The sequence below is a fragment of the Juglans microcarpa x Juglans regia genome, chromosome 3S, assembly GCF_004785595.1.
Source record: "Juglans microcarpa x Juglans regia isolate MS1-56 chromosome 3S, Jm3101_v1.0, whole genome shotgun sequence".
Taxonomy (NCBI): Eukaryota; Viridiplantae; Streptophyta; class Magnoliopsida; order Fagales; family Juglandaceae; genus Juglans; species Juglans microcarpa x Juglans regia.
This window is the reverse complement of record NC_054599.1, coordinates 925,090-951,554: the sequence shown is the minus strand read 5'-3', so window position 1 is coordinate 951,554 and position 26,465 is coordinate 925,090. Positions and strand designations below refer to the sequence as shown.

General features: G+C 36.8%; 5 protein-coding genes and 1 non-coding gene across 9 annotated transcripts; 4 read left to right on the top strand and 2 right to left on the bottom strand.

Annotated features, from left to right (window-relative positions):
- The first annotated feature begins 453 nt into the window (after window positions 1-453).
- LOC121258004 (myosin IB heavy chain) lies at window positions 454-4,598 on the top strand. The gene is made up of 4 exons (XM_041159320.1): window positions 454-832; window positions 2,950-3,268; window positions 4,200-4,258; window positions 4,399-4,598. Exons 1-4 carry the CDS (start codon window positions 583-585, stop codon window positions 4,428-4,430), a joined length of 660 nt encoding a protein of 219 aa, XP_041015254.1. The 5' UTR covers window positions 454-582; the 3' UTR covers window positions 4,431-4,598.
- Window positions 4,599-5,218: 620 nt separating this feature from the next.
- LOC121258000 (probable inactive receptor kinase At4g23740) lies at window positions 5,219-8,798 on the bottom strand. The gene is made up of 3 exons (XM_041159315.1): window positions 8,379-8,798; window positions 6,605-7,914; window positions 5,219-6,184 (listed from the first exon to the last, which is right to left on the bottom strand). The coding sequence occupies exons 2-3, from the start codon at window positions 7,827-7,829 to the stop codon at window positions 5,502-5,504; spliced, it is 1,908 nt and encodes a 635-aa protein (XP_041015249.1). The 5' UTR covers window positions 7,830-7,914; window positions 8,379-8,798; the 3' UTR covers window positions 5,219-5,501.
- A 1,936-nt stretch (window positions 8,799-10,734) lies between these two features.
- On the top strand, window positions 10,735-10,806 carry TRNAM-CAU. Its single transcript has one exon. It is a non-coding gene; the product is annotated as a tRNA-Met (tRNA).
- Window positions 10,807-10,939: 133 nt separating this feature from the next.
- On the top strand, window positions 10,940-15,228 carry LOC121258011. Of its 3 annotated transcripts, none has more exons than XM_041159331.1 (4): window positions 10,940-11,098; window positions 12,343-12,381; window positions 12,710-14,341; window positions 14,638-15,228. In XM_041159331.1, coding segments are annotated over exons 2-4 (2,040 nt in total). In that variant the 5' UTR covers window positions 10,940-11,098; window positions 12,343-12,380; the 3' UTR covers window positions 15,045-15,228. The 3 variants fall into 3 exon arrangements, with proteins under 3 accessions (XP_041015265.1, XP_041015264.1, XP_041015263.1); XM_041159330.1 differs by lacking the exon at window positions 10,940-11,098 and adding an exon at window positions 11,136-11,698; XM_041159329.1 differs by lacking the exon at window positions 10,940-11,098 and adding an exon at window positions 11,137-11,815.
- Window positions 15,229-15,909: 681 nt separating this feature from the next.
- On the top strand, window positions 15,910-18,359 carry LOC121257759. The gene is given in 6 exon segments (XM_041158967.1): window positions 15,910-16,081; window positions 16,084-16,224; window positions 16,306-16,358; window positions 16,928-17,092; window positions 17,176-17,277; window positions 18,034-18,359. Coding segments are annotated over 6 exon segments (681 nt in total). The 5' UTR covers window positions 15,910-15,996; the 3' UTR covers window positions 18,169-18,359.
- Window positions 18,360-19,162: 803 nt separating this feature from the next.
- LOC121257758 (hydroxyproline O-galactosyltransferase HPGT1) lies at window positions 19,163-26,370 on the bottom strand. Of its 2 annotated transcripts, XM_041158965.1 has the most exons (12): window positions 26,026-26,370; window positions 25,830-25,893; window positions 25,166-25,215; window positions 24,829-25,022; window positions 22,383-22,446; window positions 22,206-22,278; window positions 21,644-21,767; window positions 21,251-21,338; window positions 21,095-21,145; window positions 20,147-20,218; window positions 19,958-20,070; window positions 19,163-19,665 (listed from the first exon to the last, which is right to left on the bottom strand). In XM_041158965.1, the coding sequence occupies exons 1-12, from the start codon at window positions 26,136-26,138 to the stop codon at window positions 19,643-19,645; spliced, it is 1,029 nt and encodes a 342-aa protein (XP_041014899.1). In that variant the 5' UTR covers window positions 26,139-26,370; the 3' UTR covers window positions 19,163-19,642. The 2 variants fall into 2 exon arrangements, with proteins under 2 accessions (XP_041014899.1, XP_041014900.1); XM_041158966.1 differs by lacking the exons at window positions 19,163-19,665; window positions 19,958-20,070; window positions 20,147-20,218 and adding an exon at window positions 20,622-20,902.
- Window positions 26,371-26,465: the final 95 nt, after the last annotated feature.

The following is a 26,465-nucleotide window of genomic DNA, read 5'->3' as shown; positions in this document are numbered from 1 at the left end:
GGTGCTTTCTATTTGCATGATCCAACGACTACGAGCTAACTCCCTTCCACCAACCCTTTTGACTAAGGGACTTCATAACAAAATCCATCACTTCGTCTTTCTCTTTCTTCGACTTTACTCAAAAAACTCTGCCTGTCATTCCTCTCGCCCGTTGCCTGTAACAAAAAATAAAAATATATTATGACGGACGTAAAATGTTGAAAGATAGTATTCATCCCCATTTTTATTGTTATTGTTGTGATACGTCATATTGTAAAATTATTTTTATTGTAAAATAAATCTAATAAATTTCATAAAATTATGTTAATTTATGTGTTTACTTTTATATAATTTTTTTTTGTATCTGTAACAATTCTCTAATAAAAATTATATGTCAAGGAATAATAAAATGATAATTAATTGTGTTTTTAGAATTTCGTTAATCATAATATTTGTTTAAAAATTAATAATCCCATTTGTGGGAACACTGCGGATTAGTCCGTTCCTCAGTTCCTCCTTCCTCTCTCAATATCCTTCCCCGTCTTTGCGCTCTAAAACTCACCGAGTCCAACGTGTCTGACTCGCCTCGAAGCACGGGAAAAAATGGAACGGATCAGATCGCAGAGGCGGGTCCAAATCGACGAATCCCAGCTCCCAAAATATCAGGATGACGGCGAGGAAGAAGAGAAAACTGGAATGCGATTAAGATCGTCTGATAGCAGTAGGACGGAAAATCAAGAGCCGTTCATGGGCGTCAAGGTCCGCAGAAAAGCTTCTCTTCACAGGGACTACAGGGGCGACTACATCGATGTCGCCTCTCATCCCTACTTGATCAAACTTTTGCAGAAACAAGGTCCTCTAATTCATGCATACATATACATATAGGAATATTAGTATCTTATGCATGAATTCTTATTTCATTAGTGCCTTTTTTTTTTTTTCCTTTTGCTTTGTTTTGGGTAAGTTTGGTTTAGGTTGATCTTGGTTGGCATAGTTTGGACTTGGTAAATCAATCTGGGAACTGAGTTGGAATTGGTTGATGAAATGGCTGTTTTTTTCCCAATCTGCGTGGGATGGTAACGTTGATTTCACCCGGGATTATTGTTAATTGTGTGCTTAGAATATGTGAATCGGGGACGGAATACTGTAGTTTGAGTTATTTAGATCGGGAAGTTTTGATTCATCATGTTTGAAATACTTAATAGAGACATTACGAAGTGTTTTATTATTATGATTTCACTACAAATCTTAAATTTTGAGATTTTCTCGTTTGAAAAGATTCCAGCATTTGTTTTCTTGAAAGTATGCATTTTTTTCTGAGTTGCAGCTTATGGATAAGGGGTGCTTGTGGTTATTTTTGTTCAAAGTGTATAGGTGGCCCCACAAATATTCGTGTCTAGGGGCCATCCTTTGTTTGGATACTTTTCATCATCACCATCACTTCTAGGGGTGTCAATTCTTGTTCGCGAGTCGTGTTCGTGTTGTGTCAACTCATAGATATTCGACTATATGGCTCAACCTGAATCCAACCTGTTAAGCTAAACTTGTTAGATGTTCAAACCCTAACATGACCCATTTAAATAACTGGTCGTATCACCCATATTGATCTATTTAATAATTAATTAGAAATTAATCAACATGTCATGACTTATTTCAACCCATTTCATGTAAATAGGTTGAACTAATCTTCATAATCCATTTGACCTGATTAACATAATTTCACATAAAAATTAAAATCTACATGTATTAGTAGCTATAATATCTGAAAAAAAAAGACTACCCACTAACAAAAAATATTGATATTTTTCAGATTTTAACTTATAATAAAATCTAAATGGGTAATAATGGGTTGTTTCGTGTTAAGCTGGTTGACCCGTTTATAAATTGTGTCTTAACGGGTCAACTTGTTTTGATCCGAAACCTTTAATATCAAACCCAAACTTGCTAATTTCATGTTGTGTTTGTGTTGGGTTTACGGGTCGTATCACATATTGCCATCCCTAATCACTTCCTCCTCCTTCTCCCCTCTCCCTCTCTCTCCCCTCACTCCAGCCTCAGTTTTAGGCATTGGCTATTTACAAACATGCAAATGCCAGGCACATGTATATTTAAACAACTTTGATAAATGAAACATCTAGCATACTATGATGTACATGAGCTATGCCTATTTCATTCATATCTATAATATTTATCTCTTACTTATATATATAAAAAAAAAAGAAGCATACTATGCTCTCTTCTAATGCTGAGACTGAAAAAGGATTGTTATAGGTGAGAATTCTAGAAGACCAACTTATCAAAAAAGAATTCTAGAAGACCTTGATCCAAGTTCCTCTTATTAATTCACAATCCGATTCCAATACAAAGCACCAGAACCCTAATTTAGAAGATTTTAACAAATACAATTGTAAACGACACCTGAAGTTTATAAATTAATTTAAACTAGTGTTCTCGGGGTAGTGTTTGCTGCCCCAAAGTATGACTCCAAAAGCCATATTTTTCTTAATTGCTTCAGTTCTAAACCACACCCCTTCTGTGACACCATAAATAAATATTACTGCGGCATAGTTTCCATAAGTTTTCCCATCATTAAATTTAAAACCTATTATTGACAACCTAAAACTTTGTTAACTGCTACCTATATTTCCTTGAAATTTCTTTCCACTTCTTTCTTTTCAAATATCTCCAATATTAAAATTATATGTTCATAAACTTAATAATTATCAAGATTTCTTTTGTATTTTTTTAATAATTTACAAACCAAGAATCACTTTCTTCTTGATACGCTTTTTATGACATTTTCTTAATTTTGGATCTCCTGGATGGATAAGGGGGCATGCTAGTTGATGAATCAGAATGCACACAACTTGACAAGGGAGACTAGGGTTCATGTGGAATTCTAGATGATTTTGGTGGCTTATTAGTATATTTCTAAATTCTATTCCATTTCTCTTTTGTGAATTTCTTCAGGTGACAAGCAAGTTATGTTTGCCGATAAAGTTTTGAAGTTCACTAGTTCTGGGAAGATGAAACGACGTATCTTATTAGTTACCGACTTTGCCATTTATGTTCTTGACCCGGAGACTGATGCACTTAAACGAAGGATTGCCCTGGCAGCCGTAGATAAGATGTGTTTAAGTGAGCTAAGTGATAATTTCTTTGCAATAATCATTCCCACGGAGTACGATTTACTCATGGCCAGTACTCGGAAGACTGAAATTGTTACTGTGTTAATTGAAGCTACTAAGAGTGCGTCTGACTATGAACTGGAGGTGGTCTTCTCGAATAGGTAAAACAAAACTAACACTCTTTCTGTTGCTTATTAAGTGCTGTTTTCTTTTCATATGACATTGTCATTATTTATGAGAATGGAATGTAGTCTACTGTCTTCATAATGCTTGGGTCAAGCATTTAAGGCTTGATGGGCTTTCTTCGTAATGCTTGTGACTGAGAGGTTTGTTTTTTGACTAACTCATCTGAATACAACTTTCCACGTCTCATATAGACAGGATTTTCAGCGTCTGTCAGTTTTCAAGGGCGGAAAGATGATCTTGCTTGCTTTTTAAACTCATATTTTGTACTCTTTCCGCAACATGGATATGGCATGTCAATGGTCGAATGACTTGGGAGAGAATAAATATTCCCTTATGGAGACAAATGGCCTTCCTGGATGCTGCATACGTTGTACAGTTTTTTGCTAGATGCTGTAGGATGGGAAGACTGGATTTTACTTTATGAAGCCAATAAAATCTAGCTCACAAGGCACCTCCTCATTCCATAAGAATAGGATGGAGGGAGAGATCATGGGTTTCATATCTATTGGATGCCTATATGTCTTACTGATAAAGAGTAGATGAATATACATTTTGACGTGAAAGAATAGGTATGATACTTCATGTAAGGCTTTTGTATAGGTATATAATTATGGACGGAGAGGTATTAATTTGCCTTGGAACATATAGGAATCATAAGACCTTCATCCTTATTTTGGAAGGGTACTGCTTTCTTGTGAGTTCCCGTGCTTTTACCTCAAGGATGATGCCCTGCACTGGCTGAGACCTTAATACTGAAATCTTTAATAGGAAGGAAAAAAACCAGAAGTTTTGTTTTTTTTCCCGTGCTTCTTTTTCTGTCTATACATTTTCCTGTTAAGAGTTACAATTAGAATATGTACAGAAAAATTCTCTTACTTGGTGCATGTTGTTCCATACCTCTGGTAGGTTTGAGTATCATGCAGCTGCCGAATTGGTGAAGGAAGTACAATTTGAGGAAGTTGAAGGTCAGTGGTATTATTTGTACAGAAAGAATCACGGCACTGATAGAAGGATTACTCCAGCTAAATGATATTCTTACATTTGGTTTTTGGTTATACTGGCTTTTCCGAAGTGTTACTGAAGCCGTTTTATATGTCTATTTCAGGGGGTGTAAAAACAAGTATTGTGAGAAAGTGAGTTGTGCTTACACTCTTCGGCCATCAAATGTCTGCAGGGGATTGGCACTATTGTAAAGATGAACGTTTCTTTAGACATGTCATGTCGAGGTTGTGCTGAGCATCAAGTCCCCCGTTGAGAAATATATATCATGCTTCTGAATTCAAATATCTTGTGTGTAGCGTATACGGAAAAAAAAAAAAGAAATATTACTCCATTTTATTTTTTTGCAACTTCAAACCAGTTTCATGTGGATGCATTAAATATGACTATATAGATTTTGAAATTAGTCTGAAGTATTTTCTTACTGCAGACATTGCTTGTGATGTATGTTACTAATGTCTTTTCATTTTCGGCGCCCATTTTGAAACTGGTTAGGTAAATATGACAAATGACCACATAGTTGTTGTATGAGTGCATACACGTGGTTGTTGCATCTTGTCATAATTTCTGGAGGTATTTTCGACACAGCTACCTTTCATGTAGTTGGTGGCCTAATTTATGCATGTTTCGTTGTTTCTGAGGACTTCTTGATATCTCTGTTTAATATAATCTTAAATTACAAGCCTGAAAATGAATGTCCTTTTGAAAATATTCACAATAAATCAGTACCTACCTTCTTAGTGTGTAAACACAACGCAATACCTCAACTTTTATGTACATATGATTTTGATATGAAGGTGATGGATGAGATTTCACATTGTTTGGGAAAGAAAAGTCCAAATTCTTTATAATAATTCTAAGGAGCTTCCATTGTAACTTGACTAGTCTTTTAGGAATATGGTTCAAATGTGACTTGTTTTTCTTGGGTCCGTCCATCAAGGATGAAATAAATCGTTTTATTATGAGCAATAACATCAATTCCCCATACAAATATACTTAAAGTTCTATTCAAGAAATACAATAGCCAAGGAAGTATGCCAAACATTAAGCTAGGCTGGATAATTTAGCTACAATAAATCCTAACATCAAGTCTTTCATAGGATTTAAGTCACACAAATATCAATTGATTTTGGCCATTTCTTTTTCTAACCAATTCTGAAACTGAAATGGAAAAGATAGAACTGAATTCATAACTAGGACAAAAGAATCTCATGGTGTAGCCAATGAGGATCCCATGACAGAGGAGGATCCAATCTCAGCTATAATTGGCGATGGGGTTGATATTTCTGGCTCTAGCTCAGCTGATGGCCGCTTACCTGTATTCACTCGGCGAATTTCTTCCATCAATTTCACTACATCCTGCATTTTTGGTCGCTCTTCTGGCATTCTCACAACACAAGCCAACCCTATTTGTAACATCTCTACCATTTCCTCCTCTATATTGGGATACCTCAAGAGTTCTACATCAAACACTTCTGCTGTCCATTCCTCCCTAACCACAGAATTCACCCACCTGACTAAGTGAACGACCTCTTGACCACCTGTGTTGGGTACAGGTGACTTTCCAGTAAGAAGCTCAAGCAACAACACACCAAAACTGAAGACATCAGATGCATGGGATGCTTTCCGGGTGTCTGTTACTTCAGGAGCTCGATATCCTGCAGCCCTCATTGGTGGGGACATTGAGCTCATCAATGCTGCTAAACCAACATCAGACACACAACCATAACCTCGGGAGTTGAGAAAAGTGTTGGAGGCTTTTATATTTCCATGGACAAGTTTGTTCCCACCATCTTGTGTGTGGATATGAGCAATGCCTGTTGCTGCACCTATAGCAATTCTTAGCCGAGTCTCCCAGTCTAATGGAGTCCGGCCCTCCTCTCCTCTTTTTCCTGCAATAATGGCAAGCGAATGATTTTTTATAGAATGGGACTTATTCTGGAACATATTAGGGCCAGAATCAATTTTATGCAATTTTGTTGCTGGTAATCGTGCCAAAGTGAGAGACTGGAGCCCTTTTCACAAGAACTATTATGTTGCAGCTTAAATGCATAAAAACTTAACTAATTCAACATCTAACCTAGAGTTCTGTTTTCACTCATCTAAGACCAGACTTACTGCACCGAAACAGCCCACAGAGAAGTAACACAACAGCATCAATTCTTGATACTGCTTAATTAGTGCTTAAGAATGAGAATTTCGTTTTGGTTGGTGGGTGGGGGAGGGGAGGAATCAGCATGAGCATACATTTTAGCATTGCTAAAGATCAGGAAAAAAAAAAAGAGACGAAGAACAGCAAAGATTTAAAATACCATGTAACATTGCAGACACACTTCCTTGATGATGGTAATCATACACCACAAGCTGCTCATCCTTCGAATAGTAATATGCCCTAAGCTCGCTGACATTTTCGTGCCTAATACTACCAATCACCTCCATTTGAAGCACAAACTCACGTTTTCCCACACATACTTCTTTAAGCCTCTTCACCACGACAGTATTCCCATCCTCCAGAGCCGCCTTATATGTTGTTCCAAATGATCCCTTGCCAAGCACCTCAGCAGATGACCTCAACAAGTCCTCCAAATCAAATGCAAGATTATTTCCTTCAAAGAAGACAAGCTTCTCATCATTGTCTCGTCTCTCAGAAACCACTTTCTTTAAAGAGGCTTCCTTCTTTTTTCGCTTCGTTGGAACCTCACTTACCTCTCTTTTTGAGGAGCACAACATCAATATAACGGCAATAACCACAAACACCAGAACAATACCGACGATTGCTATTCCCAATATTGCTTGTCTACTAAGTTTTCTTGCTTTCTTTGATGGTTGAACATTAGGTGGTTGAACCGGAAAAGCATTTTCCATCGTAAGATTGTTACCAGAGAACGCAGAACTTGGAAATCTTTGAAGGGTTTTGGGCACACTTCCATCAAGCCTATTGTTGGCTAGATTTAGGTGTTGCAAACTAGGAATATCAAGATCAGGAATTTCACCCGAAAAGGAGTTGTTAGCAAGACTCAATGCAAAGAGGTGAGTTAAATTTGAAATTGAAGAAGGTATTCTCCCATTAAAGCCATTGTTTGAGAAATCAATGATTGTAAGATTCTTCCAAAATGAGAAATCTGAAGGCAATGGGCCGGAGAACTTGTTGTGTTGAAGATAAAGAGCAGTCAAGTTTAAGAGCTTGGAGAAATCAGAAGGAAAAGGACCTGATATCGAATTCAATCTGAAGCTTAAAATCTGAATTGTCGATAGGCGACTGAGAGTGTTTGGTGGAATTGGACCTTGTAAGCCAGCATCTGGCAATCTGAGCGCTATGACTCTGGAGTGATCTTTGTTACAGGACACTCCTGTCCAGCTTGTGCATACCGAAGAGCTCTCATTCCAGTTGAGATGGTGCACGTGCGAGATATTCCCTAGGAAATCGAGCAATGCTTGTTTATCCTCAACTGGGTCGGTGGCAACGTGCGAGAAAAATGTTCCAAACAAGAAAATTGTCAAGAAAATGAACAAGAGGCCCTCAGATTTCCTGCACATTTTCTCTGTCGGAGTTACAGACCCAAGTGATCAAGCAAAGCAAATTTGCAGTTAAAATGAAACTGTCCGCAAAACTTGCTCACATCTGCATGAATATATAAAGAAGATGAATCAGAGACCGAGGGTTGGAAATTTAGAATTTGCTGATGGTTGGTAAGAGTGTAGTATTCATCTCTCGGAAATTTAGCTCTAAAAGATTGACTTTTATGAATTTCCATTCATGGTCTACAGTCTATTTTGACTTTCAGTAACTCTACGCTCTATTCACCCTCTCATAGTGTTAGAGCAAAAAGAACGGGAAGGAATCTCTATTCAAATAGTTACAATTCACTTTTCATTTATATTAGAACCCAAGAAAAGATGATCTACTGACATTTTTTCTCCAATTCTCTCTCTTTTTCCTTGCAAACTACAAAATAGGCAACAAAGGCACAAAAGTTTCTTTTTTTCTTTTCTTTCCTTTCATTTTCTCATGTCCCAAACGAAACATTCAAACAGAAAAGCCAGAATGGAGTTGGAACAAAAAAAAAAAAAAACGCACAACCTTACTTGCTGGCTCCAAAAAAGACCAAACTTGCTGAAGATATGAAGAAACAGCATCTCTAGTCTCCCACTCTCCGACCAAATATTCACAGGTTCAGCTCTAGTCTCTCTAAAAGAGAAAATTCTATATACCGATCGAGTATTAACCCAGAAGCAATGAAATGGAAGGTAGCTGGCTTTCTTGGGCTTTCAGAAACAGTAAGCAGGGAAAGTTCCACACAGGGACCTCGCAAATGATGATGGCAATGAGCTGGTATTTGCTTGCGTATGAAGTAGCATCACATGCCACGCGGGAAATAAGAAACCATTAGAAAATCATCAAGCCAAAGTACTTTCAATTTCCATGATAATTTTTTTTTTCTTTGTAACGCATGACCAGGGCGGGCTGCATGTGGAGGGGAGGCGAGAGAGTACAGACAAGAGAAAGAGATCAGCAATAAAGAAAGATTAGAAGCAAGCTAACGCAGTTAGTTAGCAGCACGCGACTTCTGCCATTGATGGTTCATATTCTTCTTAGAACAAAAAATTTATTTGTTTGTTAGCGCTATTTTATTTTTAATTTTTTAAATCCCAAGAGTTTTATGAGAGTGGTCCTAAAGTTGTAGTAAATATAAGTAGTGATTGTGGAAGATGAAGGTATTTTAATTGGTAGATAGACTGAGTTGGGTAACTTTAATTTTATTAAATGAAAATAGTTGGATAGGTGGTATTGATAATATATATATATATATATATATATATATATATATATATTGATCTAAATGCCATATAATATTAAGTGGATTGAGAAGAAGAATATAAAATCGAAAATTTAGAGAAAAAGACAACCGTTTAGGACAGCACTCTGTAGCTAATGATAAGCCTATATAATTGGTACATGTTTGCTTCCAAATTTGTAATGAAAAGTGTCTGCATTTGTTTCTTTTTGAGGTATGAAGTGCATGCATAGTCGAACTACAAACACATTGTAAGAATTATTGGTTTTAAGGAGTGCTATAGCCACAAAGTGATTACACAAAAGTAATATTATAAACTGACGTGACTTCATGTGATCAGTTAGATTTGTTTTACAATAAAAATAATTTTACAATCTGACAAATCACATTGAGCCACACAAGTTGGTAAGATTATTTTTGTATAATCACTTTGCAGTTAGAGAATTTCTTTTAGGTTTTTTTATTAAAACCAACATGATAAAGTCCTCTTTGTATTTCTCAAATTCTCAATTTTAGGGTCTACCAACCTATATATGAAAAAGAGTAATGATTTGTACCTTGCATTAGTCTATGAAATTCATAACATTGGATGTCAAGAAACGCTCGGCCAAAGGGTTATGAGTCATTGGCTGGTCGAGAAGCAATGACTAAGATTTTCGTCCTTGGTTAATTACGTGCTGAGTTTTCAGGGAAATTGTTGAATGTTGAATGCTTTTCATGAAATGCATATAAGATTTGCTTTTATTTTTGTCACATTTCTTTTGGAATCCTCTAAATCCACTAACCATGACTCTTAAAATGATTAAATTCATGACAAAAAATTTAGATAAGAGCATAATTAGTTATGAAAAACTACAACACCTAATAAATAATAATGTATTTTCACAGACCAAGAATGTCAATCAGTGGACCAAAATATTAAGGGTGACTGAATAAAAAAGGAGAAGAGTTTTTCATGGCAAGTTTAATATGTCAATGTTATGTGTCCAATCATATTCCTATCATCAATATATATGATGTCAAAGGCGTGTGGCCGGATAACATAAAAAAAAAAAAAAAAAAAAAAAAAAAAGAAGCCTGTAGCATGATGGCACAAGACTCACATATCTAAAATGGAGATCATGGATTCGACCCTCTCCTCCAATGTAAAAAAAAAAAAGAAAAAAAAAATCTTCTCTTAAGTATCTACACTTTCATTTTACCAGCATTTATACATGGCACTATGATCAATTTGTCTCCATGACATGTCCTCCCAAACACACCTTTTTTTTTTTTTTTTTTTTCTGAACAGTGCAGTCAACAAAGTTTTATTTTCCTTATTTGTGAGCTACATCGTTTTTAAAGGAAAAATGCTTGATCCACACAGAAAATTACGAAGAATTAATTTATAAACTGATGTGACAGGTAAGAATATAAATTTTTTTAATTTTAAAAATATTTAATATTATATCAAGTCACTTTGTAATTTATTTTTAATCCTTTTCTTGACCGAACGTTTAATTTTGGAAGTCATAGACATCTATTATTAAATGCGTGTGTGAATGTGATCATATAAAAAGTGAGCCGGCCCAGCAAAACTGTCCAAAAGCCCAATTAGATTATTATGAAGTGATAATTTAAATTTTGTGATAGCCCCATCATCAAGAATCAGAGTGGCGCAGCGGAAGCGTGGTGGGCCCATAACCCACAGGTCCCAGGATCGAAACCTGGCTCTGATAAATCCTTTTACCCTGATCGATCTAAACGATGCCGTATGGTGCGCCCTTCATCAATCAGCATCATCCTAACTGTAATTACGGTTCTATCCACAAAAAGATGTCCGCGAGATATCGCCAAAGAACAAATGAAAAATAAAAGAAAAAACAAATCAATTCAAAAATCTTAGACAACGAGAGAAAGCCAAACAACCTAATAAAACCCTAAATATCGCGATAAAATCGAAAAACACAGAATCTTCAGCGACCTCCGATTATCTCTCCGTCGAGAAGACCAATCTCTCTCTCTCTCTCTCTGTAAGTACTAAGCTCTCCTTAAACTTCTCGCTATTTCTCTTTTATCTTCTTTTTTAAATTCTCCGAGAGAACCCCTTTTCCCGTCGTTTCGCATACGTACACAATATGTATATAGTCTCCGATTCTTTTTTAGTGCCAAGAATAATTTTGAAACTTTCTGATTTTTTAGCTATGTAGTTGGATTTGGAGTTTTGGGTCTGTAAATGAAGTGTAATTTTCTGTTTGGTTGCTGCGGAAACGAACGAAAATGAGTGAAAACTCGAAACTTTCTCCTTGTAACATTTTGTTAGCTACACACGGTTGGATTTGATGGCCTGTAAAATATGTGCAATGCTCTGTTCGGTTGTGAGGAAGCGGAGGAAAGTGAGGGAATAAAGTAATCTTTCTGCTCGTAACACTTTTTTTACCTACATGGGGTTGGATTTGGAGTTTTGAGCCTGTAAAATAACTGCAACCGTCTGTTTGGAAGCTGAGAAAACGGAGGAAAATAGGAAAAACTTGAATCAGTCTCTTTCCAACAATGCAGACAGGTTCAGGGCTCAGCAGAAGCCCTCTTTGTTTCGACGGAAAGTTTTTCCGCAAAGATGCTACAAATAATGTTGGGTTTTTAATTTTAAACCCTCTCTCCCCCCTTTTCTCTCTCTCGATATTTGCAGCGTGGCATAATGGCATTCACTTCGTATTCTACCACATCCCAGTGTGCAACCAATTAAAGGTAACAACATGAGAGAGAGAGAGAGAGAGTACTGAATAATCTGATTTGAGGACCCAAAATTAGCAAAACATGATCTAATTGTGCTTAAAATTCTTGGTCAGTCTAAGAAAAAAAAAGGAAGGAATACGAACCAAACTTGTATAATTATATCTTGGCAGTTTGCCAAGTCTTTTGACACATTTGTGTGGGTGTGAATCTGTTCTGTTCTGTTATTCCCGTTCCCCCTTCATTGTATCTTGCTGAGCTTCTTAACATATTTACCTTTTTAACATTTCATGGAGTTTTTGTTTATTGATTTTGCTTAATATCTCCTTGGTGGTGTACTCTATAAAATGTGCCATGGCCCTTTAATTTGATGATTGCTTGTGTGGATCGTTTTCTTTAACATTTCATGGAGTTCTTGCTACTATTTCGTTAGTATTGTTGTTTTAGTATCTACTCTTGGGCTCTTGGCAATTTTAGAAAGATTAAATATAAATGCCTACTCAAATACTTATATTATCTTCGGTTTGCTTCCTCCCCTTTAGGTCAACACACAGAATCGCAGAACAACTTATATATCCTCAGTAAGTACAATTTTTTCTTTCTCAATGCTGCTATGTATCTTTTTTTTTTTTTTTTTTTTGGCTAAACATGCTGCTATGTATCTTATTAGTTCGTGCATGCAGAAGTATGGTCTTGGTATATAGCCATAGTTAGTAATTGTTTATTGTTTGCCTTCCCCACGATGAGATTGCAAGGATGAATTCAAATACAATTTTTTAGCTTGAAGATGTAGCATCTTGAATGAATTAAGTGTGCCTGCCCTCAATGATTAGTTTATTTTGATGAAAGATGTTGAGAAAACAGTTACTACTTGCATATGTGGGAACTAATTATGCATTGTTCTGGCAGTGGTACGAGAAAAAGATGTTTGTTGGGAATATGCTGAGAAATTGGAAGGAAACAAAGTAAGATGCAAATTTTGCCAGAGAGAACTGAACGGTGGCATCAGTAGGTTGAAGCATCATCTATCACGGCTTCCAAGCAAAGGTGTAAATCCATGTACTAAAGTGAGAGATGATGTTACTGACAGAGTGAGAGTTATAATAGCACAAAAGGAGGAGACAAAAGAAAGTTCTTGTGTTACAAGGCATAAGCTTTCAGAAACCAGGTCTACTGGCAATATCTCTGCAGTCAAATCCCCTATGTATTTGGAGGCAGCATCTCCAATTTTGAAAGTTTTCCCTTCTGTAACACCAATGGCTCCTCCCTCTTTGAACAACCAAGAAAATGCAGAGAAAAGTATTGCTCTTTTCTTCTTTGAGAATAAGCTGGACTTCAGTGTTGCTCGTTCTTCATCCTACCAGCTTATGATTGATGCAATAGCAAAGTGTGGTCTTGGATTTACGGGTCCATCAACAGAGATGCTGAAGACTAAATGGTTGGAAAGGATCAAGTCTGAGGTGAGCCTACAATGCAAAGATGTTGAAAAAGAGTGGGCCATTACAGGTTGTACTATCATTGCAGACACATGGACTGACAATAAATCAAGAGCTTTGATTAACTTTTTGGTTTCATCACCTTCCTGGACCTTTTTCCACAAATCCGTGGATGCATCTTCATATTTCAAGAACACAAAGTGCCTTGCTGAATTATTTGATTCTGTTATCCAAGATTTTGGCCCAGAAAATGTTGTCCAAATCATCATGGATAGCAGTTTCAACTATACTGGAATTGCAAACCATATCCTGCAGAACTATAAAACCATATTTGTGTCTCCCTGTGCCTCTCAGTGTTTGAATCTAATCTTGGAGGAATTTTCGAAGGTAGATTGGGTGAACAGATGTATCTTACAAGCACAAACCATAACAAAGTTCATATACAATAATGCATCGATGCTTGATTTGATGAAACAGTATACTGGGGGACAGGAACTCATCAAGACTGGTATCACAAACTCCATATCCAACTTCCTCTCACTGCAGTTATTATTGAAGCAAAAGTCTAGATTGAAGCTTATGTTCAATAGCCCCGAGTATTCTACAAACTCATCGTACACTAATAAACCACAGAGCATTAATTGTATTGCGATTGTTGAGGATAATGATTTCTGGAGGGCAGTGGAAGAGAGTGTGGCCATCTCTGAGCCGTTTCTGAAAGTGTTGAGGGAAGTATCTGGAGGGAAACCAGTTGTGGGTTCCATTTATGAACTAATGACCAGGGCCAAGGAATCAATAAGGACATACTATATAATGGATGAGAATAAGTGCAAGACATTTTTGGATATAGTAGATAGAAAGTGGCGGAACCAACTCCATTCACCCCTACATGCTGCCGCAGCATTTCTGAATCCAAGTATCCAGTATAATCCCGAAATGAAATTTGTTCCCTCTATGAAAGAAGACCTTCATAAAGTTCTGGAGATACTACTCCCTCTGCCTGAAATGAGACGTGACATCACCAATCAAATTTGTACGTTTACCAAGGCAAGAGGGATGTTTGCTTGTAACTTAGCAAAGGAAGCAAGAGATACAGTTTCACCTGGTAAGTAATGAATTTTGTACTGTGTTTTATAAGCAGCACCTTGCATATCAGTGGAAGAGGCCGATGGAAGGGGATGTTACACAATTTAAGGAGCATATTTCATCCTTTGCATCTACTGCAACCAAATGTTGCTCATTGTAGTGCACACCATGACGACCACCATGGTTGAAATACCATTGAATAATAGTATTGGCAAATTTACTGCTAAACTCATACATGATCTTGCTATGTGCAAACTTTTTGCATTTTTATTTGTTTGCCGTGTTGCTCTGAAACTCGATGCTAATTCATTGCAGGGCTTTGGTGGGAACAATATGGCGACTCTGCACCTGTCTTGCAAAGAGTTGCCATTAGAATACTAAGTCAAGTTTGCAGCACTTTCACTTTTGAGAGGCACTGGAACACATTTCAGCAAATCCACTCTGAGAAGCGGAACAAGATTGATAAAGAAACGTTGAATGACCTCGTATATATAAATTACAATCTGAAGTTGGCAAGACAAATGAGGGCAAGGTCTTTAGAACCTGACCCTATTCAATTTGATGATATTGATATGACCTCAGAGTGGGTAGAGGAGAGTGAAAACCCAAGTCCAACTCAGTGGCTCGATCGCTTTGGTACTGCTTTGGATGGAAATGACTTGAATACGAGACAGTTCAATGCTGGCATATTTGGTGCAAGTGACCACATTTTTGGTCTGTAATTGTGTAACCCTCACTCAGTGTTGCTCATATTGTATCCTTAGTTGTCCTTTTCATACTACCGGAAATGCATCATATCTGTTCGTTGTACTGTTTATTGATTGTAAATTAGTAGTTTCTCAATGACAATGTTGTTCTGCATTCCTGCATACAAAAGTTATAAATACCATTTTCTTTTTCCTATCATGCAGAAGGAAGCTAATTTGTGTATATATGCTATTCTCTTTTAAGGCCTTTTGACTTTATGGTAACTATGGCCTCTTCATGATATGGGGAACATGAATAAACCCTCATTTGACTAAATGTTTGTTGTTATATTTAATAAATACAAACTATTTGTTAAGCATTACAGAAAGTGAAATGATTATTTAGGATAATGCTAGCTTGCAAACCAAATGCACCCCAAATACGCACACGAACAAATAGATTTTTTTTCTTTTAAACATTTTTTAAACATCATTAACCATTACGAAAAAATAAAATATAAATTCACTAACAGTCACTTTTTTAACTATTAAAAAAAATTTAAAAATAAAATAAAATACATGAGTGGGCATATTTAGTAGACATATTTAGACGTCATACTATCATTTTTTTTTTACAGTTATAGAGTGCTTAAGCGTCATTTTTTTTTTTTTTTTTTTAAAGTAAGTCACTATAAAATTTACATAAAAAAATTAATTTTTTAAAAAAGAGATCCTATTCTATTTAAAAAAAAAAAAAATACGCGAGCTTTACACAATACTAATAACAATATTTTCAATAGATTATTTAGATTTAGCTCGGAGAAACAAATAATAATAATAATATAAGAAAATTTATGAACGCGGCAGCACTGGGTTACACGTTTTCCTTCTGCCTCTCAATTCTCTCCTTTGCTTTTTGGTCTCTTTCTTTCGAAGAAGAAAACTCTTTTCCTCCGCAGCAATCTCTTGTCTCTCTCTCTCTATCGAAATGGACTACGATTTCAGGACCAGGTCCGGCGCATCTTATGACCCACAAGTTCCGATGTACCGGACAGCTTCATCATCGGCGCCTTCCCCCACCCGATGTACGGACCTTCGCTCTATCCCCGCGTCGGTCAACCACAACCCAGCAACACCGTGGTCCCTTCTGCCGCAAATCGCCCCTCTTCCTACCACCAACACCACACCACCACCACCTCCTCCTCTTCTTCTTCTTGTAAGTCTAATTCTTTACCTAAATCTTCATCTACTTTGCCCCATAGTTATATTTATTTGTTCTTCTTTGGGAATTTTGCAGCAGGATTGGGAATTAGGGTTATGATTAAACCTCAATATCGGATCACTCCTCCGGTAAGATCTGTCATAAGACGTTAGTCTTTTTTTTTTTCCCCCCAATGTGATGTTAAACCTTGTTGGCTTTTTTTTATTCACTGTAAATGCTCAATTCTGTACCACTATCTGTATTTGTTAAAACTTGGAGATTCTTCTTCTAGGTAGTCCATCGATTCTAGTTTTTATCTTTGAGTGAACACGAAATTTTTTCGCTTTTAGTCGATTTTTGTAGTATTTTATGTTCATTGCTTGATAGTGGTCGCTTTTTGCGTTGAAAGTCTTTATTCATTCTGCAAAGTTGTATCATTTCATAGTTACTTTAGAATTTCCCTTTGATAGGGGTTATCTGGTTCTTTTTCATTCATGCTTCGGTTTTGGGTTTCCAATCTATCGATTCTATCCATATTTAGTTACGAGAGACCATGAATCAGAGGCTTATACAAAATTTGGTGTTGTTTGCACAATTTAATTCGGCTGTTGATGAGTATAAATTTTTAATTTTTACTTATATTTGGAATTGTTAAGTACTTGAGCAAGTGTATTCATTATTTATTTACTTCAGTTACTTGTGTCTTCCTATCTTGTAGCCTCAATTATCACCACAAGTAGGGGATATTCCCCGAAGCAATTTCCAATTCGATTTTGATTTTGAGAGAAAAGTGTTAGCTGAAGCAGAGAAGGAAAGCCAGAACTGGAGCAGGCTTGGGATGGAAAACCTTCCACCTAGAACTACAGAATCAACATCTTCAACGGTAGGCTCCTTTCTATAGAGGCTTTCCAGGTTGTGACTAACTATGCTATGCTAGCTTGTGACTAACTATATTGTCAATGGCAGGGATCTGTTGCAGATCCTGTGGTGAGCAAATATATTTCTATGGGGCTCAGCCGAGATGCTGTTCCACTTGCAGTTGCAAATTATGGAGATGATCCAACCAAGGTATGTCTGGAGCCTTTGCTTGATACTGACTTTTATTGTTATACACAAGTACTTTCTTTGATTGTGAGAGGGGTTGGGGGTGAATTGGCCACAATATTACTCGGTTATTACGTGTACCAACTTATATTCCCACACGAAATGCACTATAAGTGGCTCTAAAGCATGGATATGATATGACTTACTTTGACTCTTCCTTGTATGTTGAAGTTCTTGCTGCAGTATAGATTAAACGTTTCATGATGACATTGTACTGTCAGCTAATTGGATGTGAAGTCCATGTGTGTTTTTATATGGGACATTTTTCCCATGATTACGGTTTTGGGCAGGGGAAGCATTGCAATAGTCTCTAGACCCTGTGTCTTTGGAAGGCCATTATATTGTGCTTTAACTTCAAGGTCATGATGTGCCTAATGAATTCCAAAACAGAGAGGCAAAGAAAGAACAGAAGAAAGGTTCTTTATCAACAGTGAAACTTTTTCTAGCAGTTTCACCTTGGTTCGAATTTTTCTGAAAGTAACTCAATTCTTCTTATCCAGTTAATTCATTAAAAGATCATTGTTTTATGACATGCTGGGGTTCCAGCTGGAGTTAGGAAATCTCCCAAATACTTTTGCTTGCAGTATCTTTGTCTCATGGAAGTTCTTGTACCTACAACTTAGGGTGGACCTGCTTATCATTTCTTTTATTTGGTGATCTGCTGCAGGGGCTTCCTCCTTTCCAGTAGATTATCTAATAAATTGTTTTTATTCTCTCTAGGTTCGGGATTTTGTCAATGGCTACACACTCCTACGAGAAATGGGATTTTCGTCAAGCAATGTAGCAGAGGCCTTAGTTGTGTATGAGAACGACACAGACAAGGCACTAGCACATTTCCTTAACAGTTCTTCGTAAGAATACTGGAAACAAGTTGATGTCCGTACTGCAGAATATTGGAGTGATGTTATGCAAACTGTTGTGTTTTTTGGTTGTTGTTGAACTCTGGCTTTGTTCTTACTGTAGATAACATTATGGTATTTGTACAATGTCGTGCGCCATTCAGTGCATTTCTATATCATATAAATAAATTCAATGAAGTTTGTACAACGGATACACTGACATGATGGAAAGATATAGTACGGTATATATTATATCTATGTAAATAAATTTAGTCTATGAGTTACCTGAGGGGCACAACAAAAATTTCCAGTAAAAAATTTAAGAGAAAATCAATACTTCCAATGCTCGGTGAAGGCTAAAAATATTTTGGCTTTAGGCTTGTGCAGAAACAATTTAGAGACCACCATCACCCAAAACCATAGTAGAGCTTTTCTATTGGCAGTCACCACAAAATGGTTGGAAACCATCTCAATCGTGTCTCAACTCGCTAGGGTGTGTGAATTGAGTGAAGTGAAACTCACCCAAGTGCTAGATTGAAGCCGGAGAGAGAGGCTGAGGTAAGAGGAAAATGATTTGGAAGTCAAAGTTGTATGGTAGAGGGTGGCTGCAATGGGACAAAAATGATTGGCGACAGAGGTTGCCTGGGCAGAGTGATGACGGGCCACAAAGCATAGCATATGAAAAGCGGTGGTACCACCAGGGGAGTAGAGGTGGTTTGGTTGCCCTGGCCCAGAAAAGATTTATATTTTTATTTATTGATATTTGGGTGGATAAACAAGCCTTTTTTCTGAAACAAGAAATATTACCATCATACAGACTGCTAGCTTGGAATGTCCCCAGGTCTCCAATTCAAAACACCTGCTTCAATCTAGCAGGCTGAATTAAGAATAATGCCAAGAGTAGATATAGATATCTCATATCGGATCTGTCTTCCTAGAAAAAATTATCATGTTCACGATCTGAAGAATTAGGCCCCCCCTCAACAAACTGTATTCAATGATCCAAAGATAGCACAAGAAACAGATATCATTGGATTGAATTGTACAATCCAGTTAACAGCTTTGTATGAAAACTAGATGTTTTAAGTTCCAACATGGAAAACAAACACTCCTTCCTTTTTCTTTTCCCCTGAACGAAAGAATAACCTAAAATAACTAACAAGGAAACTAGAAGACAAAATGATGTATCAGGTCACAGAAAATTTTGTATTGTTCTGCCTGTCTCCAGTAACCTGTGCTAGTCAACCCTACTACCTGTAGACTGTATCCAGATTTAGCCAAGACTTTTTAATATTTAATTGTGAGCAAGAAAAAATTTCAAAGAGAGATGCTTCTTTTCTGTCAAACTCTTCAAAGAGTAATCCTTTGTCTGCCAAGCCTCACATCTAGCAGACTACATATATATGTGAGATGCATAACACCACCTTCAAAACAATCATCCATCCGAGTCTGGTCATATTTTCATTTAACCATCTTTCAAGTGAATTAAATCAAACACCTGCACATATAGGTCCTGAAGAAAAAAAAAGAAAAAATGAGCAATCACCTGGAGAAAGTGTAATAATTGATCAGTAGGAAGATTTTATTTTTCCACTTTTTTATTAAGGATCTGCTGTTGTTTTGAGGCAGAAGGCTCTGAGACAGGTCATAAATTGTATGTGAGAACTAACTAGAAGTAAAACTTCCAGAAGTTTTGGTATGGAAGTAAAATTATTCAATCAACACTAGACATGTATCTGCAAGCATGGGGTAAACACACAGATACGCATACAGATAGAGAGAGAGAGAGAGAGAGAGAGAGAGACCTGCTGACCAAGATGAGCAGCAAAACTTTCCTTCATTAACATGCTTGACATCGAGCCCAAGAAACCAGGAGCCAACACTGACATCATCATGAGCATAGGTACGAAGAATAGATCTGCAGACTCAAAAATCCTCATTTTAGTCTTTTAACATAAAAGGTGAGATATGCACCAATGGAGAAAAGAACTGACCTGTTTATTGATATAAATTTAGCCAAAGCCTGTGATATGACGTACAACTCACCTGAAGCATGGCGAAAGTATCTGTTGGATGCAACAAACTTACTTGAGTTTCAGATGCAAACACGTGAAAAGTAAAAGATGCTACTACTTCAGTGACTGTCTTCTTGTCTATAATAATATGTCCCATAATAGGCGTCAGTCTAGAGATATCAATGATATATAACTCCCCTCACATCAATCAAATTTGAAATGAAATAAGGAAAGGGTAACCTTGGCTGGAAAAGTGAATAGTTAATTTGGGAAGGAGGACCAAACAATTGTACTTACAAATTCTTATGTGAATAGCTGTATATCATGTGCTTAGAATAGGCTTAGACACAAGATTTTTTTTTTTTTTTTTTTGAACGGTGGTCACAAGATTAATAAAATCAAAGAATCTAGTTGGCAGGAAAAGTGAACAGAAAATAGGTGCTTTAATTTTTTAGACGAGTAAAATAAATTATATTGAATCAAGTAAATAGGTGTAGCCAAAGTACACGAGCTAATAAGAGAGAACACCTAGTTACACTAGGTGCTTCTAATTTTAATATAAGACTTCCTTTACTTGCTGCATATCGTGGCCTCAAACTTCATTATGCATTCATTTGGCATAATCTTTAGTCCCTAGAGTCAGTGAGATGATTGTCCAAATGTGAAAGTTTGGGCGCACAATGCATGCCAGTCAAGCTAAATAGTATGACATTGCAAACTATGTTCTAGCAATATTTGCAAGCAACCAAATTGACTGAAATTTTCTTGGACAAAAAGATAATAATAAAGGCTGAAATTCAACAAAATTGTATCCTTTGAACAAGTACCTGACATTTACAAAGCTCATTAATATCAGGATTATCAGAAGTAGTAAAGTTTCCTCTTCTATTTGAATTTCAAGATGCAATAAGTAGCAGTAAGACTTACGATTTTTTATCGCCAAATTTCCACCAGTCTGGTTCATACCATCTATGGCTTCTGAAAATTCAAGTGATTACAAGTATAAGAAAATCATTGAGGATCTTTAAATTTTTATTCAACCTGTTTCTAAGCATTATCCTTCGTATTTGAAACTAAACTCACGCTTCAGAAAAAACTTCGCCTGATTTCATGCAACCAATGTAAACACGAGGCTTGTCCAAATGAGCGGTAAGTGCAGCACCTAGGGCATCTGTCCAGAAAACCAAAATGATAAGCCATGAAGGCAGGTAGACATAAAAGAAATATATGACAGTTGAGAGTAGTGTAGGAAAACTAGATTTGTATATCTGAACTCGAATGATTAGGGAGAGGTTTTGCTTAGTTGCTTATTGAATTGAGCCAGTGCATGCTTGGTTCAGGAGAAGGCCATAATAATAGAGTTCCACAACTTTTTTGTTTTTACAAGTAATAGAGTTCCACAACTTTCTATGCGAGAACCTTTCCAATGAAAAATTAGATTACCCATTAATCCATCTAATAAAAAATAGTACTAACCAATATTCACATAAACATCATCATTGACTTTAGCATAAAACTCGGCATCCCATTTATCTGCAGCATGAGAAAAGAACAACTTTGCCTTCTTCGGAAGCTCCTCAGCTGCCTCCACATGGTTATCCTGTCCACAAGAAGGGCAAAAATAATCAGGTAAATGAGCTTATGCAGCTTGGACCCTGTAACTTACTCTCAGCTCTCTTTCTCTGCACAAAGAATAGAGGTTGAGCAGTCATGAAAGTCACCACCAAATATAATTTGAACATATTTGGATCTTCAACTAGTGTCACCATGATTTTTCTAGTTTCCTTAAATCATGCTTTTTGTTGACCATATACTCTAATATTCTATTTACTATTTGCTAGTTGACTCACAAATGTGCTTAATCCGCTTCAAAGGATGAAGTATTGGACAATACAAAAGACGAACACCTTATCTAAAGACCTTCATGGGCTAAAAAATGCATCGAGGTAACTGAATCCCATAAATTTATTACCAAGAGAGAACGAAGTCATTCAAAATAAGGCATTTTAGAATCTAGGGGAAGTACTTAATGACATACAAGAATAATGAAGTCATTATGCTGTCTATTTTCGCTGTCAATGCTCTTGTCTAAACTGTCTCCACGATTTGCACTGCAAAACAATGCACCATCAGATTAAAAGGCCCTGCCACCACCATATATTTCTTCAGCATGCACCGTACCAGTAGAAAGGAAATAATAACAAAAGAAGAAAACCTTCTTCCAACAACAAATCGTACAACTATGCCCTTCTCGTTTTCCATTCTCTTCAACTCTGCACCTGCAAAGATAAAGCAATCATCTCAAAACCTCCAAAGGCTATAAATTTTAAAAAGATAAGTGTTCACTTGAAGTAATGATTTGCAAAGAAAAATATATCCAGAAACAAATACACCACAGAAACAGGGAAGAAACTTGGACCAAAGTCTCAGTCAGAGGCCGAGGTAGGTGTTTTTTTTTTTTTTTTTTTTTTTTTGGGGGGGAAGGGGGGGGGGGGGGACCTTTAATAAAATACTAAAAAAATTCTACAAACCTTCTTCAAAGAAAATGATGGCAAAATGGGCAAAAAACCGCCTATAATTTTTCCCAAATATTTATTTTGGAGGGCCCTCCTGGGTCTCCCCTAGTTTCGTTCCTTCGCACATATATAGTGTAGCCTGAACATAAAAAACTATGCATGCAAGCTACAGAGCTACAGAGGCTGACAAATTCTATTAGTCAGTATACCATTAGTTAATGGAATTGAAAATCTCATGAAGAGAACTTACTAATTACATGTTTACAATGAAGAAGAGAAAATATACATACAGTGCTGATGTATGCAATGTCAACTGAGCAATCACATTTTCTGTATGCAATCATCTGATCTTTCTGCTTCTAAATTAGCGACAACACAGCTTTTTTTTTTTTTAACAACGGGGGAACAACCCCACGGCAAAGCCCTTAGGACTCACCCATGGAACCTAAACCGCTGGAGAGACTAGCACAGCAACCCACCGCCACGGCCTCCCACTTAAATAGCAGTTTGATTCCAGGGGGAATCGAACCTGTGGCATGGGGCTCATGCACACAAGTTCGCCCTTACCACTTGGGCTACCCACAGGTGCGTGCAACACCACAGATTTACTCAGACACTGCCTATAAATTTATCCACCTTCTAAAAATTTTAGTGGCCAGCTTTATTATTTTTTCTTCTTTTACTTATCCCAAAAAAAAAAAAAAAAAAATAGTGGTCAGCACAGGTGTACAAATTATATTAAATTGTTAAGAATGACACTCTAAATATATTCAGTATTCCACTGCTAGAATCCATACTGATGAAGACATTTTATACATTTATGTGGGCAGAGTCATCCATAATTCTGTAGCCTGTAATAAGAAGGACAGCCAAGGCCAATGAAGGGTATGATTATGGCACATGATATTTACAACCTTGTATGCTACAAAAGCACATGTCTAACTATAGTAAATAACTACATCAATCCCACACGTTTGCTGATGTAACAAGCCGCAAAGCCCACATTGAATAGGTGAAGTACGATAGGGAGAACAAGCACCATAGAGGTGCATTGAGTGCCAGGTTCTACATTGGTTCCTAAATAAGTGGATATGACACTAAACTTTATAACGATTATACGGAGCCCCAATAATAACCTCACCTATTTTTTACAGTATAAGCCAAGATATATCTTGGGCTTTCCTTGGGTCATTACAAATGTTATCAAAACAGACCTACTAATAGCATGTTGTGTTGGAGCACTCAATGTGAAGTTGCCCCAATGAGGACGCAAGGGATTTGAGTGGAGAAAATTGTAACACCCTGTTAATACATTAGGTGGGTAAAGTATGATAGTATGATAAAGTTGCATTATCTGATAAACATACAAAAAGTAACAAAAAACGAAAAGGTGCATTAAGTGAAAACTCCCACATTAGTTCCTTACTAGTCTAAACCAGGCTTTATGATAATTCCAAGAAGTTCCAGTTGTAATCTTTGGAGTATAAGTGCAGAGGTGGCTTGGAAGTTTCTTGGGTGGTAACAGCTGATCAGGTCCACTTCATTATTTGGCTAGCTACACCTAATTTAATCACCTTGGCATTCCCTCCTAGGCTCCCATTAGGCATCTATTAGTTTCAGAAACGGTAACTGGTCTATTATGTAATTAATAACATGAACTTCTTTTGGCTCGTGTTTGTAGATCAGGCTTAAATGACTACCCCAACTCTGACTGAAGTTGTTTGGTAGTGCACTTCCAGATTTGTCCTTCCAGATAGAGTCATTGGTACACAAAGCAATGGCTGTGCCAAACTCTTATATAACACAGCATTGTCATACAAAACCCTATTGGTTACAACTTCAAATGCATATGCGATTATACCAAATTCTGCATGGAACCCTTCAAGACCATCATGTGTATTTAGATTTCTGATTCTACATTTATCCTGTCATTTTTTACAAGTGAGAAAAGGCAAACTACATTTATCCTGTCTACATTATGCATTGATATTTATCCCTGGCTTTTGTGTTTAGGAGTTTGGATGCATTGGCAACTGCCTTCTATAATAAGATCAGACAATTTTAAAAATATCTGGGATAAGCAGAAAAAGTATTCTTATACCAAGATATAAAACCTGTAGAACTGTAGAAACGAAAACAATGTACCAGTTCCCATCCATGCCTTGCGGATAGCATCTCTATTGCCTTTACGGCCAAAACTTGTGAGTATTCCTACCACTGCTAAAGGCCTTTTTTTAGAATTAGTCCCATCAATTTCTGTTGAAAGCTTTGAACTAAAACCCTCCTGTCTAGCTGCAGCCAACTCCATCTGAAGGGCTGAAAGCTTCTTATGCTGTTCCCTGACAAGAAAAGCTTCCCAAATCAGACCCATGAGACTTAAATAACAATGGAAATTCAGATTAAACAAAATGACAGCTAATAAACCTCAAGCAGATGTGGAGAACAATAAATCAAACCAAGTTGCATATGAATACCAGCTAACCTGCAGGCTATAATTTTCAATGTATCATCGACTGATATAGCAGATTGCCCCTAAAGTATACATAAAACCACAGGTTAGCTTAATTATTTCCAAGTGCGTCAATTATACGTGCAGGTATATGTCTCAGATATACATGTTTCAAATCAGGAGTGACATAACCTACCATGAACACTTTAATCGTCCAGAAACCTCACAGTGACCAACAGACCAAATATTAACTGAAAATGTCAAGAAATATAGGAGAACCTGATTATGTCATTAACCCTCCCAGATCAGGTTACTTAACACGGTAAGAATTATCCAACCAGCATTATTCTGGAAGACTGAATGATGCAACAAAGTCCAAGCTTGGATTATCCCACAATGAATGTACTAACCATCATTATTCTAGACTTGGAACTAAAAAAAAATATTCATTTCACCATGCCATTAGCAAGCCAACAAATTGCAAAAATCGTTTTAACTAGAGAATAGTGTCAAACATGCTAGCATTGCATTAGAGCCAAAATTGGTATTACCCCATACCAAACGTACACATGGCACAGGATCGTTTTGTTCCGAAAATTATTTTTAAAAGAAAAAAAGAAAAAAAAAGGAAAAAGAAAAAGTGGAGGCAAAAAAATCACAAAAGAACATAAATTCAGGCATAAGAAGGAATACCCACCAGCCCAGTTATCTTATCAAGTTCTTTTATCAAATATACCCGGCTTTCCGCATCCTCCCATAGCCTATACAACATCACCCCAGGAAAAATAAAAGAAAAGCATAAATTCGTATGAAACTGGCTCAAAAAAAAAAAAAAAGCAATTAAATTACAAGTCGAATTAGGAAAAAAAAATGCGATTTTGAAGAGAGCTAACCGGCCAGCGACATAGATGGTAGAGAAGGTGGCAAACATGAAGAGCAAGAGAGTCGGGATTCGAGACCGATAAGTCATACCCGATAGCCGGGTACTCGATCCCCTACTCTGCATTTTTTTTTCTGGGCAGTTTAGCAAAGTTATAATTCCTGTATCTGATCCTCACGCCGAGCGATGAAAAGGTTGCAGATTTTCGACCAGTTTCTGAAGGGATTGAAGTGGACTTGCTGTGAAGTAGATCCACCCCCTGAAGGGAATGCAATAATTTTCAGAGGCCAAAATAATATTATGCGAGACAGAGATGAACTGTTGCTGTCTGAGGTTGTCTGAAGTGTGGTTGGGTTTAAGATTTTCTATGGAGCAGATTCAGAAGGACTTAGGGCCCGGTTTGGATTCTTAACTTATCTTACTACTATTTATCAATTTTAACTCATAAATTTT

What these genes read in the sequence shown, in the direction of transcription:
- LOC121258004 (XM_041159320.1), top strand. Translation starts at nt 583, where the DNA reads ATGGAACGGATCAGATCGCAGAGGCGGGTCCAAATCGACGAATCCCAG. An exon ending in GAGGTGGTCTTCTCGAATAG is followed by an intron (nt 3,269 to 4,199) that starts GTAAAACAAAAC and finishes TACCTCTGGTAG; the next exon opens with GTTTGAGTATCATGCAGCTG. An exon ending in ACAATTTGAGGAAGTTGAAG is followed by an intron (nt 4,259 to 4,398) that starts GTCAGTGGTATT and finishes TGTCTATTTCAG; the next exon opens with GGGGTGTAAAAACAAGTATT.
- LOC121258000 (XM_041159315.1), bottom strand. Translation starts at nt 7,829, where the DNA reads ATGTGCAGGAAATCTGAGGGCCTCTTGTTCATTTTCTTGACAATTTTC. An exon ending in TGTGTCTGCAATGTTACATG is followed by an intron (nt 6,185 to 6,604) that starts GTATTTTAAATC and finishes CCATTATTGCAG; the next exon opens with GAAAAAGAGGAGAGGAGGGC.
- LOC121258011 (XM_041159331.1), top strand. An exon ending in AAGAGATACAGTTTCACCTG is followed by an intron (nt 14,342 to 14,637) that starts GTAAGTAATGAA and finishes AATTCATTGCAG; the next exon opens with GGCTTTGGTGGGAACAATAT.
- LOC121257758 (XM_041158965.1), bottom strand. Translation starts at nt 26,138, where the DNA reads ATGCAGAGTAGGGGATCGAGTACCCGGCTATCGGGTATGACTTATCGG. An exon ending in TTGAAAATTATAGCCTGCAG is followed by an intron (nt 25,023 to 25,165) that starts GTTAGCTGGTAT and finishes TTTTCTTGTCAG; the next exon opens with GGAACAGCATAAGAAGCTTT. An exon ending in CTGCTCATCTTGGTCAGCAG is followed by an intron (nt 19,666 to 19,957) that starts GTCTCTCTCTCT and finishes TTTTTTCTTCAG; the next exon opens with GACCTATATGTGCAGGTGTT.